At 35.8% G+C, this 16,291-nt stretch overlaps 3 protein-coding genes across 4 annotated transcripts; 1 reads left to right on the forward strand and 2 right to left on the reverse strand.

Moving 5' to 3' along the window:
* Nucleotides 1-1,206: 1,206 nt before the first annotated feature.
* On the forward strand, nt 1,207-7,264 carry LOC7476294 (probable plastidic glucose transporter 2). 2 transcript variants are annotated; one of them, XM_024590398.2, is made up of 14 exons: nt 1,207-1,607; nt 2,270-2,379; nt 2,593-2,704; nt 2,813-2,880; nt 2,972-3,104; nt 3,863-3,962; nt 4,070-4,182; nt 4,261-4,354; nt 4,644-4,797; nt 4,962-5,105; nt 5,191-5,264; nt 5,754-5,842; nt 6,306-6,420; nt 6,618-7,264. In XM_024590398.2, exons 2-14 carry the CDS (start codon nt 2,289-2,291, stop codon nt 6,798-6,800), a joined length of 1,470 nt encoding a protein of 489 aa, XP_024446166.1. In that variant the 5' UTR covers nt 1,207-1,607; nt 2,270-2,288; the 3' UTR covers nt 6,801-7,264. The 2 variants fall into 2 exon arrangements, with proteins under 2 accessions (XP_024446166.1, XP_024446165.1); XM_024590397.2 differs by having other exon boundaries at nt 1,208-1,607; nt 2,265-2,379.
* Nucleotides 7,265-8,276: 1,012 nt separating this feature from the next.
* On the reverse strand, nt 8,277-10,408 carry LOC7458774 (cyclin-dependent kinase F-1). Its single transcript, XM_002324967.4, has 2 exons — nt 9,843-10,408; nt 8,277-9,389 (listed from the first exon to the last, which is right to left on the reverse strand). The coding sequence occupies exons 1-2, from the start codon at nt 10,338-10,340 to the stop codon at nt 8,451-8,453; spliced, it is 1,437 nt and encodes a 478-aa protein (XP_002325003.4). The 5' UTR covers nt 10,341-10,408; the 3' UTR covers nt 8,277-8,450.
* A 2,344-nt stretch (nt 10,409-12,752) lies between these two features.
* LOC7458775 (rac-like GTP-binding protein ARAC7) lies at nt 12,753-15,709 on the reverse strand. Its single transcript, XM_002324968.4, has 8 exons — nt 15,327-15,709; nt 14,926-15,013; nt 14,685-14,794; nt 14,335-14,398; nt 14,169-14,233; nt 14,012-14,077; nt 13,785-13,891; nt 12,753-13,044 (listed from the first exon to the last, which is right to left on the reverse strand). The coding sequence occupies exons 1-8, from the start codon at nt 15,423-15,425 to the stop codon at nt 13,014-13,016; spliced, it is 630 nt and encodes a 209-aa protein (XP_002325004.2). The 5' UTR covers nt 15,426-15,709; the 3' UTR covers nt 12,753-13,013.
* Nucleotides 15,710-16,291: the final 582 nt, after the last annotated feature.

Genomic DNA, 16,291 nt, shown 5'->3' on the forward strand with positions numbered 1-16,291 from the left:
AAATAAGAAAAGGAGAAGAAAACTGAAAATAAAAAAGGAAAATTGATTTGTGTTGCTTAACACACCCTTACACTGAGATATTTTTTTTAGAGGTAGAAGATATTTGCTTGGGTAGGTGTCCCTAAGAGAGAGAGTAATTTTTTTCACCATAAGCGTTCCTTGCAGTATAAGGGACATTCATAAGTTTTTTACTCGCTTGATTCAATTTTATGTGCGTAGATCTCTCTTTTTTTTATTGATTATTAACCAGCATCAAAGAATTATTATATAAACTTTTAATTTTTTTTTATTTTTTAATATGAAATTTGAATTCTATCATTATATATATTTTTTATTTTAAAAAAGAAAGTTGTGTTTTTCTAATTTAAAATAAGATTTTTTTATTTAAATATTTCAGAGAAAATAATATATTTTTAATATGAAATAAAAAATTTTAAAATAATATTTTAAACTTTATTATTTACAATATATATAAATTACTTTCATATGAACTTGTTTTTAAATTTTAATATGAGATATTAAAGTTTTAAATATTTTTTTTAAAATTTTTCGGGTTAATTCAAGATCTGATCTCTTGATTATATTAACCCCAAATTAGGTTTAATAACTATGATTTTTAAAGAAAATTTTATTAAAATATCAAAAAATATGTGATACAAAATATATTGAATATGAACTAAGAGTTTGTTTGTTTTTGTGTTTTAGAAGTATTTTTAAAAAAGTATATTTTTTGTTTTATTTTATATATTTTTAAATTATTTTGACATATTAATATTAAATATAAATTTTAAAAAATAAAAAAAATTATTTCAACATATTTAAAAATAAATAAATTAAAAAACATTCTTTTTAAAATATCATACAGTATAGAAGACGATTCATTGAACTGCTCACAACCAGAGACGTGCATACCTGGGCAACTTTCCTTACTTCCATCAAACCATGTGACACTGACAGTCTGCCTTACTTGAAACGACTAGATTACCCCAGAATACCTCCATCCATCTTCGCCACGTGTCACGATGAAAGCTGCAGTCATGCTGCATGAATATTTGCTTCAAAGTTCAAATGACTACTCAAGCACCCCTCCCGAGGAAAATTTTTATTAACAAAAAAACCCTTCCAATCCATTCCTTAAACGTGTCAATAATATATCGGTCCATTCAGCTTTCTACACAAAGGCAAAGATTTGGTAAGCACAGAAAGGAACACCTAGTACAAGCCAGCGATGTGAAAATGCAATCTTACCATTTCTTTTCCCAATTTTAATTACTGGTTTTTGGTGGTTAAAAAAAAATAAATTTCCAGTTGTCCTCTCTGTAAAAAATCGTTAAAGTTAATGGTGGTGCTCTGTTTCTTCTACACTAGAAGAGAAACTCGTTCAATCGCACCGCTCCACTCCCAGCGCACGTTAGCACGCCTACCCGCTTTTCCTCCTCCTTTATACGTACTGATTAAGCTTCTGTTTCTAGTATAAGTTTGTTATTTTTTCACTCTAGATCTGAGAGTTTTTCGTTTCTCTTCACTGAGAGAAGCGAAAAGCAAACAACTCTGTTGATTTAACCTTCTGGACGATCGAAACATAACAGTTAGCACTAGCAATCAAGGTAGCGAGCGTATCATCTTTTTTTTCTTTTCTTTTTTACGTATCTGATACTTTTATATTTTTCTTTTTGTGTTATTGTTATCTATCTATCTATCTATCTGCAGTTGCTTTTTATTCTTTCATTTTGTTTGGCTGCTGAGAAAGTTGAGAAATCAAAAGGAATAAGTTAGCACGATTCTCAGTCTTGAATTGAATAATTACGTATTAGCAAACTAATTGCTTTAATTATTATTTTAATATTTGGAAGATCATTTTCTTACTCTTAATCTCTTCAGCAACCACACTAAGTTAGCTATTTTTTTTGGACTGTCAATGTTAGCCGATTTCCGATTTCTTTATAGATTTAATTACGCTGCGGAAACACTTTTTTTATGCCTTGATTTGATTGACACTGTAATAGGCAGATTTTTTTTATAAAAAAATTGGATCAATGCATGGGAAGCTGTAAGGTGTTTAAGAGAGACGTGTTCCTGTTTCCTTCTGGTGCCATTCCGAATTGTTTTCAAATTTAGCTTTTTCTTAAAAAAATTTATATGGCGGTATATATAGAAACTGTAAAAATCGAAATCCGCTTCATTTGATTTGACTTGATGATTGAGTGTCGATGATTATTTTGACTCTCTTGCTTTAATCTCTAAAAATTGGGTGATTTGGGAAGGTAAGCTGGCTGCATTTTTTTGGCATGCGGGGACATCGAACGGGAGAGTACTCTATGTACAAGAGAATGTCATCTAGAGATTTCACTGTTGCTGCTGATGTAGAGGATAATTCTGGTAAGTCCAAGTACTTGTCATCCCAAGTTATTCAGTGCATATTTTACTTTGGTGGTATTAATAAATATCGAATTTTGTATCATTCTTTCAATTCAAATGTATGGAATGTTCGCAGTTCATTGGATATTTTGCACTCTGGCTTATGATTTATTTTATTGTGTTGAGTGATTCTATGAGCTGATCATTGAGCGTAATTTGTATACATTCTTCTAGTTGTTTCACAGAGCATTCCGGATCAAGAAATTACAAATCCTTCATGGAGGTTGTCATTTCCACATGTACTAGCCGCAACCATATCAGCCTTCCTATTTGGCTATCATCTTGGGTTTGTGCACTTTCTTTGACTCTTTTTCCTTATTTAGTTCGTCTTACTCACTCCTGGTAGATTATAATGTGATGGCAATAATGATTTCAATATTTTTGTTTCCTGCAGTGTGGTAAATGAACCACTGGAGAGCATTTCTTTGGATCTTGGATTCAATGGAAACACCTTGGCAGAAGGTGACCACATAATGGATTCTTTTTTTCCCCCTATAATCTGATACCTGTTTTGTTATATGTATCTCTGACTAACAATTGATACAAAATGAAGGTCTTGTGGTTAGCACATGTTTGGGTGGTGCGTTGATCGGATCTTTATTCAGTGGTTGGATTGCCGACGGGATTGGCCGTCGTAGGGCTTTTCAGTTGTGTGCTTTGCCCATGATTGTTGGCGCTTCTATAAGGTAATAATTCTCCTGCACAGAACAAATGCTTATAAAATGATGAACTCTATATACGTGCTTCATTTTATTGCAATCCTTCAGGCTTATGTTAGTTTGTAAGCAATAACTAGGTTTTATTTATATTTTTTGGGTGGAGTTTAAATTTTAATAGAAATATGTTAGGCATGATTGAGAAAAAGCAATATTGCGTTAGCAATATATCCTATCAGCTCATGGTTGAACATTGATTCTCTTCCTGGCATGTATCACCTCAAAATACGGCCACGATTTGTCTTCCACAATTATTCAAACCCATTTCCTACCATTTTACTGTATCTTCCATTTAGACATGGGTAAATCAAGGGAACTTTGTTGAGAAAAAGAAATGTAAAAAGTAAGCTCATGGGCGTTCTTCTCTGTTGCCGCACTGGAACAATCAAACAACTCAATGCAGAAACAAGTTTTGCTAATCTGAACAAAATCAGACACTGACAAAACAGGGATGAAGACCCAAACTAACCGTTAATTCTCTATTGCTAACTGCATCCATAACTCGAACAAACTGTATCACACTGTCATTACTTGCTCAAGGATCACAGATCAATATCTGCTTTGAACTGCTATACTTGCACCCTCGTTCCATTTGCATAGAAACCTCTGTTTTAATTACCATTCCAGCAGAAAGACAAGGCCTTAGTGTGTTTGTTAAATCCTTTCTCTGTTCTGTTCCAAATATCTATGTTTGTGTTTATATCTGAATGAATGACCTGCATTTTCAGTGCAACAACCAAAACTTTGGCTGGTATGCTTTTAGGAAGGTTGCTAGTGGGAACTGGAATGGGCCTTGGTCCCCCTGTTTCATCTCTCTATGTGACAGAGGTATGCATATTGTTTTATTTCTGCTGCACTAGATGTCATTGAGTCCATTTCTGCATCAGTAGATGAAGTTTTGAACTTTTTATCTGGGTATGTCAATTGGAAACCAGGTTTCTCCATCCTTTGTGAGGGGAACTTATGGAAGTTTCATCCAGATTGCAACATGTCTTGGACTTATGGCAGCTTTGTTTATTGGAATCCCTGTCAGAGAAATAGCAGGCTGGTAAGAAAGATTTAAACCTGTGATGCGTGTGATTCTTATTGAACTGTTGAAGCTGAGTTTTCATGTTGTATATGCCAGGTGGCGCATATGTTTTTGGGTTTCTACAGTTCCTGCTGGAATACTTGCTCTTTCCATGATGTTTTGTGCAGAGAGTCCACATTGGCTGTACAAGGTTTGCTCCCATTCACATCGTCTTTGTTGTCAGTCAATGTACTTAATTCATTTATATATATCACCTACTGAAAAGGAAAAATGTCGTGATTTGTTGAAAATATTTGAATTGTTCTACGTGAACTTCATCACACTGTATTCCCTTCTTAACTTCTTCCCTTTTGCTTTAAGAAACACTGTAAAGTATGCACAGCTACAGCAGCATGATATCAAATCCTTAAAAACAAAACTGTCTCTCTGAGTGTTTGTGTTGAAGGAACATGCCCACAGTTTCTTATTGATATATGCAGCAAGGAAGAACTGCTGAAGCTGAAGCTGAGTTTGAGAGGCTTTTAGGTGGAGCACATGTCAAATTTGCAATGCAAGAGTTATCCAAATTAGACAGAGGGGATGATTCAGATGATGTGCATTTCTCAGAATTGCTTTATGGTCGATGTTTTAGAGGTATATGTATTTTTATTTTTGGGTATGCTCCAACGGACTTTGTGAGTATGTTTGTTCTTCATTTTGGCATATACAGCTGCTATTGCCGCCATCAGTTTCTTTCTTCTGCTTTGTCTTCCCTCATGTTTTCTTTAGGTTTTGTTATTCACATGTTCCTTTTGCAGTTGTTTTTATTGGGTCAACCCTATTTGCTTTACAACAGCTATCTGGCATAAACGCTATATTTTATTTCTCTTCAACTGTGTTTAAAAATGCGGGAGTTCCATCAGACCTAGCGAATGTCTTTGTTGGAATAGCAAATTTATCAGGTACAACTTCGTTCCTTGTTAACTTTTTTCTCGTACGAGGATTTTTGCTATTTTTATCTCCACTTCTTATTCTGGTTGCCTTCAGGATCTGTTATTGCAATGGTTTTGATGGATAAAATGGGAAGGAAGGTGCTGCTTCTGTGGAGTTTCTCTGGAATGGTAATTATAATTCTGTATCATTTTTTTTTTGTATTCATTAGGAGATGCAATGGGGCTTGAGCTACACGATGTGGTGGCCCCCCACATTTCCTATTTCATACATCCCCACTCCACCCTTTCCCTTTCCTCCCTGGGTTTCCACCCAGGACCTGTAAGTGAAATCCCAGGTCTTAACTTCTCAGGCATCCCGTTGGGGACAATTGCATATCATTTTTCCTTGGAAGCTTCCAGTGTAGGTATCATTTTTTAGCATAATGAAGCTGAATAGAATGCATTCATTAAATTGGGAAGTGAAAAAGGAAATTTTATGTGCCAGAGCACATAATTAGATATACTTGAAATCACACTCTAGAAATTACATTCTAGGTGATCATTGTGTTTTTGGTTTCTCGCTCCCCCCCCCCCCCCCCTCTCTATTTTTTAGAACGAAACCAGGGGCTACATGTTGAATTTTTGTCATTTACCATGTTGTGCATTTTAACGATGCAGGCAGTATCCATGGGCCTTCAAGTTGTTGCAGCAAGTTCTAATATGTTGGGCTCTGGAACTTTGTACCTATCTGTTGGTGGCATGCTAATGTGAGTACTCATTTTTCTTGTAAATGTTGAAGATGAATTTGATTATGTTAGTGCATTCATATAGAAAGGTATCAAATGCGATGTTGTTGTTGCCTTCATTTATGAGCATGGTGATCATCATTTTTATGTGGAAAATGTTATTTTAATTTGGCGGTACGTCCAACTGCTTGGGAACCTAGATGAATGACCCTAACCCACAAAATAAGCTTTGAGCATGCATGAATTAAATATCTAACAATGATATACCAATGAGCTTTGCTCAACTGGCACTAGTATCCCCTTTTCCCAAAAAAGTATCAAGTTCAAACCTCACTCACAGATTCATTGTGGAAGCGACTAGGAAGTAGGAACCAACCATCGATTTGCTAATATAAAATGCTAGCGATGGTTAACAGATGATGAATAAGGCGTTTTGATTGACAATGTCATTATGTGTTCCATAACTGAGAACTTCTCTGTTCAGGTTTGTCTTCACTTTTGCTATCGGAGCTGGTCCAGTTCCAGGCCTCCTCCTACCAGAAATCTTCCCCAGTCGAATCAGGGCAAAAGCTATGGCAGTCTGCATGTCTGTGCACTGGGTAATTTTCTTCTTCTGCGTTATTGTTTCTCTGCTCCCTGACAAGGACGAATTTTGAAATCATTTTTTTGTTATATTTATGAAACTTGACATGCCAAATATCAATTTTCTTAGGAGTGAATTAGGAAACTGGATTGTAGTGCATCATTTCAAGGATAAGTATTGCCTTTTGTATTTTAACTGCTCTTCTTCATTCAGGTAATAAATTTCTTTGTTGGCTTGCTGTTCTTGCGTTTGCTGGAGCAACTCGGACCACGGCTCTTGTACACTATCTTTGGTACATTTTGCTTGATGGCAGTGGTTTTTGTGAAGAGGAATGTCATGGAAACCAAAGGAAAATCACTCCAAGAAATTGAGATAGCCCTGCTTCCCCCTGAATGAGATCGGATCTCTTCTGAAAACGCCACCAGGAGAATTTTCCATGGTTGAGTGAAGCCGTTGCTTAAAAGTTTCTAAGGTACACCTACCTCAGTTGCGTGAGAGCTAAACAATACTACAGGGAGGGAGGGAGGGAGGGAGGGAGAGGGTAATAATAATAAAAATCCTACCTTCGATCAGTAGCTTTTAGCATTGATGCCCATGCATCGTGGAGCATTTACGAATACAGGGGACCGTGAAGTTTCCGTTGGCAACTCCGTCGACCATGAAAGCTCTCATGTAAAGCTCTACTGGTTTGGGTTTATGGTACCCCACCCTTCAAAAAAGACAATATGCATAACCTAGGGACTTGGTTCTTCGCAAAATTATGAGCGCATAAATATGTATGGTAAATTTATTATCTTTTTGAAGTTAAAATTGACTATTCGTGTTTTTATCATATCAAAAGATGAAGATTGTGCACTAAAGATCCAGGAGGCTGCTAGTCACATTTATTTCCCTTTCAATTTGTTTTATCAAATTATATTTTGCTTGGAGTTGATGGGCTTGGGATTTTCTGTTGCGCACCATGCTACGGACATGCTTCAGTTTGAAATTGAGGTTGGAAATGTCTTTGTTCTGGTCACTATGTGTGATTGGTTTAGAGATGTGGTGTATAATTTTTTTAAAGTACAAATTATATTTTATAAAAACAAAAATACATGTGTTTTATGTAGGTTTTTTAAAAACCTTCACCTCCAAACCAAACACCCCTTAATCTTTACTACCATATGTTTACACCATTGAATTTTTGCTAAGAAAAGGCTCTAATTTCTACCATTTTTTCAACTTTTTTTTTTAAAAATTAGTAATCTTAAAAACTATTGCAATACCAAGCATATAATTTTTATTTTTTTTTATCCGGCCAATATGTTTTTGTGTAACTGTGTTTCAAACTTCTAATTTCATAAGTTAAAATAATTTTTTATTTATTTTGTATATAAAAACTAAACTTATAATAATTTAATTAAATGTAATTTTTTAAGATCACAATTAAAAATATATATTTTTAAACCATAGTGCAATGACACGCAAAATCAAGATACAGCAACTAGACCTGCAGGGCAGCACCTCTCATGATGAACAGATAAACTCACATTGACGACAAGAATCATTGTTTTTCACTGATTTCACATCAATTTAAACGTATTTCCACTTTTCTATCAACATATTAAAATGATTTAAAATAATAAAAACAAATTAATACTTTTTAAACATGAAAACAAATTAATACTTTTTAAACATGAAAACAAACACAAGGTGCGCAGCTATTCTTGCCAAACGTTTAAAACAGGGGTCGTCTTTGCCATAAAAAACCTCTGGAAATCCAAGGAGCAAAAACTACTTTGCCATGCCCAAAAGGAGACATACATTATCGCGCGCACCCTCCTCTTCCTTCATACGTCAACTCACCACATCCGTTTGAAATAGAACCAAAAATACTCAGCAACACAAGAAGGAGGACATCATAATATTAGAATATGGTTTTACAAGATGGAATTTTTTTAATAAAAAAACACACAACGCCCAACTGATTTAGGACAGCATTCATTTGTATTCTTGAACAAAACATAACTTAATTTCAAAATGTGAGGTGCCTCATGCTCTTTGAGCTCAGGAAAACTGTATGGAGAAACCATCCGAGGTGGTTTTGACACTCATGGGGCCGAAGTCATCAAAATCAGAATCAGATTCCCTATCATTGTAATCATGCCACAGACCAGGGGAATCCTCATCCTGCCCACTACTAGTTGAAGGAACCCAGAGATCAGAGAAGGGAACCGGAAGAGGCTCTTTGCTAAAGTACTCATCATGGAGCAATTCCATGGCTGTAGCTCTACTAGCTGGGTCATAGCAGACAAGCTTCTTGACCAGAGAGATTTCACCAGGGGAATGATTAGGGAGGCAGGCTTCTATGCCAGTGGGATTTTCCACCTTGGCAAAAGAAATTGTTCCGTAATCAGGAAGTTTTACACAGCCTGGCCAGACTTCCTCAGTCAAATTTCCCAAGACACTGAAAATTCTGCTAATTTGATCTATATCAGAAGTGCCTGGGAAGAGGGGTTTGAGGGTCAAAAGCTCAGCAAAAATACAGCCCAAAGACCACAGATCAACCTCCAGGCCATAGTCTGTGGATCCATAGAGCAGTTCCGGAGCCCGGAACCACCGTGTTCCAACACATGAAGTGAGTGAACCACACCCATCGTTTTCAGCATCCTCAGCCTCATATGAACAATAACTCTTCAACATATCATCTCCTAAGTCGCTTGCAGTGCCAGTTGCAAAACAAGAAGTATCTCCATCCCGAATACTCATTTCCTTATCAATGTCATCTAATGAACCCTGAATCTTGTAGTTGCCCATCTCTCGAAATGATTCTTCTCTACTAATCGTACCTTGCTTTTCATTTCTATGTCCTTCTTGAGATGAGCTGTCTATCTCAGGAACAACTTCAGCTGGTGGAGTAGCATGTTCCTGAAATAATGGGTTCTGTTCATATGGTTGAATGTTCTCATCGGCTGCAACGAACCCAGGATCCATGAGTATCCTCGCCTGGAAATAAAGTAACAATTAGCTTTTCACAACTTGAAAACTATAGAGAGAAAAACTTCAACTCGTCACCACATCAACATTCACACAGAGCACCAATCTCACCAAAACATTAAGAAATGCCAAAGCAGAGTAGAGATTATGAAGAATGCACGGACCTCAAATGATCATTGAAGTAAGATAAGAAATTCGAATCCCTTTTTTTGCTGAATTTCTTTCTTCCATTCAAACAAAATGCATCAAAGACCATGAAAAACTGATCTAGCCAATTCAAAAGGCAGACCTAAAGCATCAAAGATTTAACATTTACTCGCTAAAAGCAATATTTTATGCATAAATGGATACTGATACAAAAAACACTCGATCTAAAACATTTGTTTACTGCAGCAAGATCCAATACAGACACTACCATAATCAATCAATCTCCTTAAAAAAGAAAAGAAACCCATTATTTACCTGGCCAAAATCAGCCAACTTAAGAACCCCATCGTCAGAAACCAACAAATTACTAGGTTTCAAATCACGATGCACGATCATATTCCGATGACACGCATCAACCCCGCATAAAATCTGAACCATCCATCTCTTAACTTCTCCAACACTAACGCCAACACCATCATCCCTCTTTTCCCCTTGCTTAATAACAGCAGCCAAGTCAGTTCTCAAGAACTCCAAAACAAGCACAGCGTCCTCGTCTTCTCTCCAAAAATACTCGTGCAAAACGACGACGTTTGGACAATTCTGGAGGACCTGCAATGCCTCGATTTCTCTAGATGCAGACTGGTAGTCGTGGATTTCTTTGAGAGCCACTGTGAGATTGTCGGAGTGACGCCTGGCTTTGTACACGTCGGAGTAGGCGCCGGAGCCAATTCGCTCTTGGATTTCGTATTTGGATATGATTTCGGGTCGGGTGTGGATGCTCCAGCTCTTTGCGGGCGGCGGAGATCGGTCCATTATGTGTTTTGTGGCAGGTTTTGATTGGAGTTCTTCCTTTCTCTCCTTTTTGTCGGAGCTTCGCTGTGTTGTTTTTGGGTTTATATATATAAAGTGGTTTTATTTTTAAATAATTTTTGATAAAATCATTTTTTCCCACTTTTTTTTTTAGATTAAGAGAGTATTTGGTAACGTGGTTGTGGTTGTTTTTCAAATAATTTTTCATGTTAAAATATATATCAATGATATTTTTTTTATTTTTTAAAAATTATTTTTGATATTAGCACATCAAAACGATCTAAAACATATAAAACATATTAAATTTTAACAAAAAAAAATTAAATATTTTAAAAACATGATTTGAACGATGTTCCCAAACAAATTATAAAAGATACACTAAATGAGTCTACATGTTAATTAAAATTAACCTTTTTTTTAAATGAGGAACTCCTAAATTTAAATATAAAAAATAAATAAAAAAAACATATTTTTTTATTCTATGAAACTTTAATAATATAATAAACTAGTTATTTGACTGTGTTTTGTTGCGGGTTGTAAACTTCGTCATGGGTGAACACACTTCTAAGCACAACATCTCTTTAGGAATCACACTTCTAAGTAGTTTATTGACTCGATTGCAAAGGGAACACGCTGGAATTTCAACAGATGACATGGCAGTTGATATGACAGCGGGCACTGATGTGGCATATGAAGTTGACGTTGCAGATGAGACATGGCGAATTGGATCTGACGTGGCTGTTGTGATGGCATGTCTAGTGAGGACTGACATGGCAGTTGTGGCTGGTGTTATAGTCTCATGGAATGTTTGAGAACGCGGCTGCAGCTTCGTTCCTAAAAAATTTAATTTTTTTTTTATTAAAATTTAATATAGTTTGTATGTTTTGGATCGTTTTGATGTGTTAATGTTAAAAATAATTTTTAAAAAATAAAAAAAAATCATTAGTATGTATTTTGACATGAAAATTTATTTGAAAATCAACTGCAACCACATTGTCAAACACACTTTTATAGATAGTGTGGCAAGGGTTAATTAATTTGGCTTGAAAGCCTTATGTGACTTCCTTGTTGCCATTGCCGACGACGATGGTGCAAGGGACGTGGATTTGTGGTTCTTTGTCTGCGTGGGATCGGCGGCGTGAAGGATCTATCGTGGACTCCGTGACCGTTCTGCTGGACCTTCGAGGATGCGGTCTTGGGCTGTTGTGAGATTGAATCACGGTTGTCACAGCTGGTTGAACGAGGCAGTGGCTGTGGCATCGTGGGTGGAAGCGACCGAGTCTATTGTGGTGAGTGGTGGCTCCTGTCAGCTTGTGATGCTGATCAGTTGATTGTTGAAGACAAAGATTTTCTGCTTGTGGCATGAGAGATCTGGCCAGTTCTTAAAGATGATTACTTTTTTTATTCAGCTGTAAATTGAAAGACCGAAGGGATTTGTTATTTTTGTCTAGATCATCATCCTAAAGATTTTCACAAGCCCTGCTCTAATAGATAGTTTGATTGTAAGAAAAATTAAAAATTCAAAGTTTTAATATCAAAATTGATTCATAACAATGAAAAAAAACTAGAAAAGAAAAAAGAATTCAGGAAGAGAAGTTGTTATTTTTATTTAATCATTAAAAACTCTAGAAAAATATATAAACAGCATGATCATAAAATATCCAACCATTAAGCTCTACACATCAATTACAACTGTTTAAAATAGATAATTTAAATAAATAAAATAAAACAATATAATATATACAAATGAGCTCAACGACTGGATCACCGCATATCGTCTTCGTCATAATATAGATATGGTGTCCTCACTCCTCACTACAACCAAATATAACCCTAAACCAGGACAGATCGCTGGGGGTACATGCAGATGCAACCGTCTGTACAAAAATATTAAATGATGATGATGAAACCATATCAGTCACTGCTCTCCTGGGTCTACGTACTTGATTTTGGACTGGCAGAGAAAGTGAGTAGCCTGAAAAAGTGTGCAACATGGGCGTGGGGCCATCATGATCCATCTAATCGAGAGGTTCCTAATTTATGGTCTTGCTCGAAACAGACAGGGATGGTGGATGATACCATCGCCACATTCATGAATGGTGGATGATACCATCGCCACATTCATGAATCAACTACCTACTTTTCCTGCTTATTGAAGAGGAGTTTGAAACTTTGTTTTCGAATTTGTGCCCACTATTTCATGTAAAATCTGTAAGACTGTAACTTTGTTCTCAATTATTTGATTACTCCAGTAGTTTTTCTCAAGGATTCTCTGATTATGTAAAATAGAGAGTAATCAATCAACAAGCTGATATATGCCATGCCAGCTCCAATAAACTTTCTTTCTTCGTTTTTTTGTCTTCTAAAGAAACATTATATATACCATCCCCTTTTAGTTGAAAAAAGGCAAACAAGTTATACTAAACTCGAAATAAATTTACTTCACTACATTAAAATTACAAGAGAGAATGAACAATTCCCTCCATGCTGCTTCTAATCAAGTTTGTAAGACAAGAAAATTGCTCCTCCATAATATTCCATACACACAAAAAAAAGAAGAAAATTATAGATGCAATCAGCTGCCAGGAACCAGCATTGAATACCCAAAAGTCCCTTCAAAAACAACGATGCTTAAAGAGTGGGGTGGTGTTTTCAATCCATCCTGCCATCATCAACCTATGCGACACAACCTCCACACACGATGCTCCTGCAGTAGATAAAAAGCACTAGCCTATTTAACGGAGAAGGTTAAGTATCCATGCATGTAATTAAGATATTGCAGGCGAGGAAAGGGATGATTCAACTACTCAAGCTCAGAAATATAATGGATTCAACCTTGGTTGACCATAATGATGAAGAGAAGACCACAGCTACTCATGAGTCCTGATTTGTTTATGGTTGACACCAAAATCAAATACTAATATATATCTGTTTTAACAGTAAAGGCATCCCCTCGAGCTACCTTTTGCACACCCAGAATGTTGGGTTTAAACAGGACATCCACACATGGAATAATACTTATCTTCCATGTTGGGTTTTAAACAGGACATCCACACATGGCATTCGCATTTCTTGTGGCTTTCTCTAAGATTCAAAATCGAGACGATAACATGGGGAGACAAACTCACTTACCAACTAAAGTAAGCCACTAAGGGTTGGACTTCAATATTCTTTGGTTCCTGCCAAATACACAACTCGACTAATGTATCCATTTTTTGATTCTCAATGTCAAGGTTAGATGTCCAAATAGTCTAGCAATCAAATGAGGGAAGAAAAAAGGCTAATTAACTAGTAATTGGTTGCGAGAAACCTTCCCTTTGCCAAGCCTCTCTATTGCTTCCCACTCCCTTTTTATCATCTACTACCTAATTCTACTTTATTTGGTAACAGCAATGCAGTAGAGCAATGAGAAATATCAAACAAGAGAAAGCAGAATGAAGTACTAACGCAATAGTGCAACCAGCACTTCGGCTCCTTTTCTTCCTTGCCATCTCCTTCCTCCTTGGAGGTTGAATAACAACCTTGATTGCAGTATCAAAAACAGCTTTGACATTCTGAATGATCAAACCACAAATCATTTCATGCACTAATCATCGCAAAGAAAAAGAAAAAATGGACCTTCAGAGCACCATATAAAACATTTCTCAAAGCTAAGAATCACGCAAGTAATCTACCTGCTGAGTCTTAGAGCTGCACTCAATATATGCTGCTGCACCAATCTGTTTCCTGAGCTCCTCCCCCTAGTTATATAACATAAGCTCTTTGTAGCAACTGTATGCCACACAAGAAAAATAAACTCACAATTGAAGCCAAAAATCAACAAATACATACCTGAGCAGATGTTATGACATTAGAGTTCATATGATCAACCAGATATCCTCTGTCTTCACGAAGGTCTGTAACAGATAAAATATTAAAACCTAGTAAAACACATAAAAAGCTATCTAAATAGACACACATGGTCAGGATCAAATTTCTATTTTTCGAACTTGCTTACCCAATTTCGTTCCAACAAGAACAATCGGAACATTTGGTGCAAATCGACGCAGTTCAGGCATCCACTGAAAAATCAAATTGGATGGAAAGCCTCAGTTATTAATAGATCGAGATATCTAATTCAGAAACAAAAAGCTCCTGAAGAAAATAGCCAATGTCTAGAGTCCAGGAATTACATTAATGTCAGGTGAGGGAGCGCAGAGCAAACAACAATACAAGAGGGTTTAATTTGAAATGAATAATAGTATGAGACTTTTTTCCAAGAATGATCTTAAAATATCCTTGACAATTGGAAAGTGAAAAGATAAGAAAAAGAAAAGTAGGAAAAGACATCAGCATTAAAGTTTGTACCTTCTTAAGAACATTTTCGTAACTTGCCCTACTAATTAATGAGAAAGCCAGCACAAATATGTCTGCACCTCTGTAACTGAGGGGCCTCAGCCTGCTGTAATCCTCCTGACCTTCAATTAAGTTTAAGTTAAAGTAATTAGTCATAAATTTAGTTGCAACCAGAACCTAACAACAGACTCTGAAATTATGACAGGCAGCATTAGAACTTAAAAAGGCTTGGTTTATGGGGACATCCAAATACCTGCAGTATCCCACAGTCCCAAATTGACAATGCTCCCATCCACAGCCACATTAGCACTAAAATTATCAAACACTGTGGGTATATAATCCTGGGAAGAGCAAACAAGAAATATGGGTCTGTGAGGGAGGAATATCCTCATATAGCCATTAACCAAAAACTTTCAAAAACTCTTACTGAAACCTTGACCAATAACGATGAAGATGCAAATACCAACCAAATAATAATAATAAAAAAGAGCAATCTTTAAATAGACCCATATGGAGAAATGCCATGGGAAGTCATAAATGGAGCCAATTAAAGCAGCAAAGCCAAAAAAAAAGTGAGGGAAGGGTTGTTAATGTCAAGTGGTTGAGCGAGGATGGGGATGCATGTCTTAAAACCAAAAAAAAAAGACTTCTTACAGTAGGGAACTTGTTGCTGGTATAACAAATGAGCATACAGGTTTTGCCAACAGCTCCATCTCCAACTGTAACACATTTAATGAACTTGGAAGCACTCATCTCCTCTTAAACCTGAGAACAACTTGCACAGTAACTCTTCTTTTAACTACAGCGAGAGAGTTTGGGATATATTAAACCCTCTAAAAGGTTGAGTTAAAGCAAAGAAAGATGCTTAAAGAAGGAAAAGTTGAACCGAAGATGTTAAAAAAGCAAGTGAAGGGCGAGCTTGAAATGTAGAAAGCTGTAGGGATGATATAATAGAGGTCTTTCTCTCGGGTCTCTATTTTTGTTGGAGGGAGAGAGGGAGAGGGAGAGGGAGAGGGAGAGAGAGGGAGAGTTACTGTCTTTAGTCAAAGGTCCATCGCTCTTTATCGTCCCTCTCAAGAAATTTCAAAGCCAACAGAAATATTTTTTGAAATGCAGAAAACTGGGTCCCTCTCTCAAACGGCAACTATTCGATCGCTGCCGTTTGGATGGATTTGATGCCTCATCCAATGTTACGGAGTAGCGTTTTGGTTTTTAATATTTTATACATTTTAAAAATTATTTTTAATATTAATAAAACTATGTATAAACATAAAAAAATTAATTTTAAATAAAAAAATTTAATGAAAAAACTTTTCATGACAGGTAAGGGCAGAATATAAATGACAGTAAATAGATAAATAATAAGAAAAAACATATAAGCACTGTAATTGTGTATCGTTGGTGAAAAAAATTCATATTATATCACTGTTTATTTTTGTATTTTAAAATTATTTTTAATAAAATTTTAATATTTTTAAATTAATATTTTTTAAGCAGATTATTTTTATTTACTGATATAAAAAATAATTTTTTTAAAATAAAAAATATATTATTTTGATGCATTTTCAAGTAACAAACACTTTAAAAAACAATTACAACCATACTTTTAAATAGAAAAA

Source organism: Populus trichocarpa, chromosome 18 (genome assembly GCF_000002775.5).
Source record: "Populus trichocarpa isolate Nisqually-1 chromosome 18, P.trichocarpa_v4.1, whole genome shotgun sequence".
NCBI classification, from domain to species: domain Eukaryota; kingdom Viridiplantae; phylum Streptophyta; class Magnoliopsida; order Malpighiales; family Salicaceae; genus Populus; species Populus trichocarpa.

Excerpts from the sequence above, each read along its gene's own strand:
- LOC7458775 (XM_002324968.4), bottom strand. The coding sequence starts at position 15,425 with ATGAGTGCTTCCAAGTTCATTAAATGTGTTACAGTTGGAGATGGAGCT. Across the intron at positions 14,234-14,334 it reads TCTTGTTGGAACGAAATTGG|ACCTTCGTGAAGACAGAGGA; the intron begins GTAAGCAAGTTC and ends TATCTGTTACAG. Across the intron at positions 13,045-13,784 it reads AGTGCTGGTTGCACTATTGC|GAGCATCGTGTGTGGAGGTT; the intron begins GTTAGTACTTCA and ends TATCTACTGCAG.
- LOC7458774 (XM_002324967.4), bottom strand. The coding sequence starts at position 10,340 with ATGGACCGATCTCCGCCGCCCGCAAAGAGCTGGAGCATCCACACCCGA. Across the intron at positions 9,390-9,842 it reads AGTTGGCTGATTTTGGCCAG|GCGAGGATACTCATGGATCC; the intron begins GTAAATAATGGG and ends CTTTATTTCCAG.
- LOC7476294 (XM_024590398.2), top strand. The coding sequence starts at position 2,289 with ATGCGGGGACATCGAACGGGAGAGTACTCTATGTACAAGAGAATGTCA. Across the intron at positions 2,380-2,592 it reads TGATGTAGAGGATAATTCTG|TTGTTTCACAGAGCATTCCG; the intron begins GTAAGTCCAAGT and ends ACATTCTTCTAG. Across the intron at positions 4,183-4,260 it reads GTCAGAGAAATAGCAGGCTG|GTGGCGCATATGTTTTTGGG; the intron begins GTAAGAAAGATT and ends TGTATATGCCAG.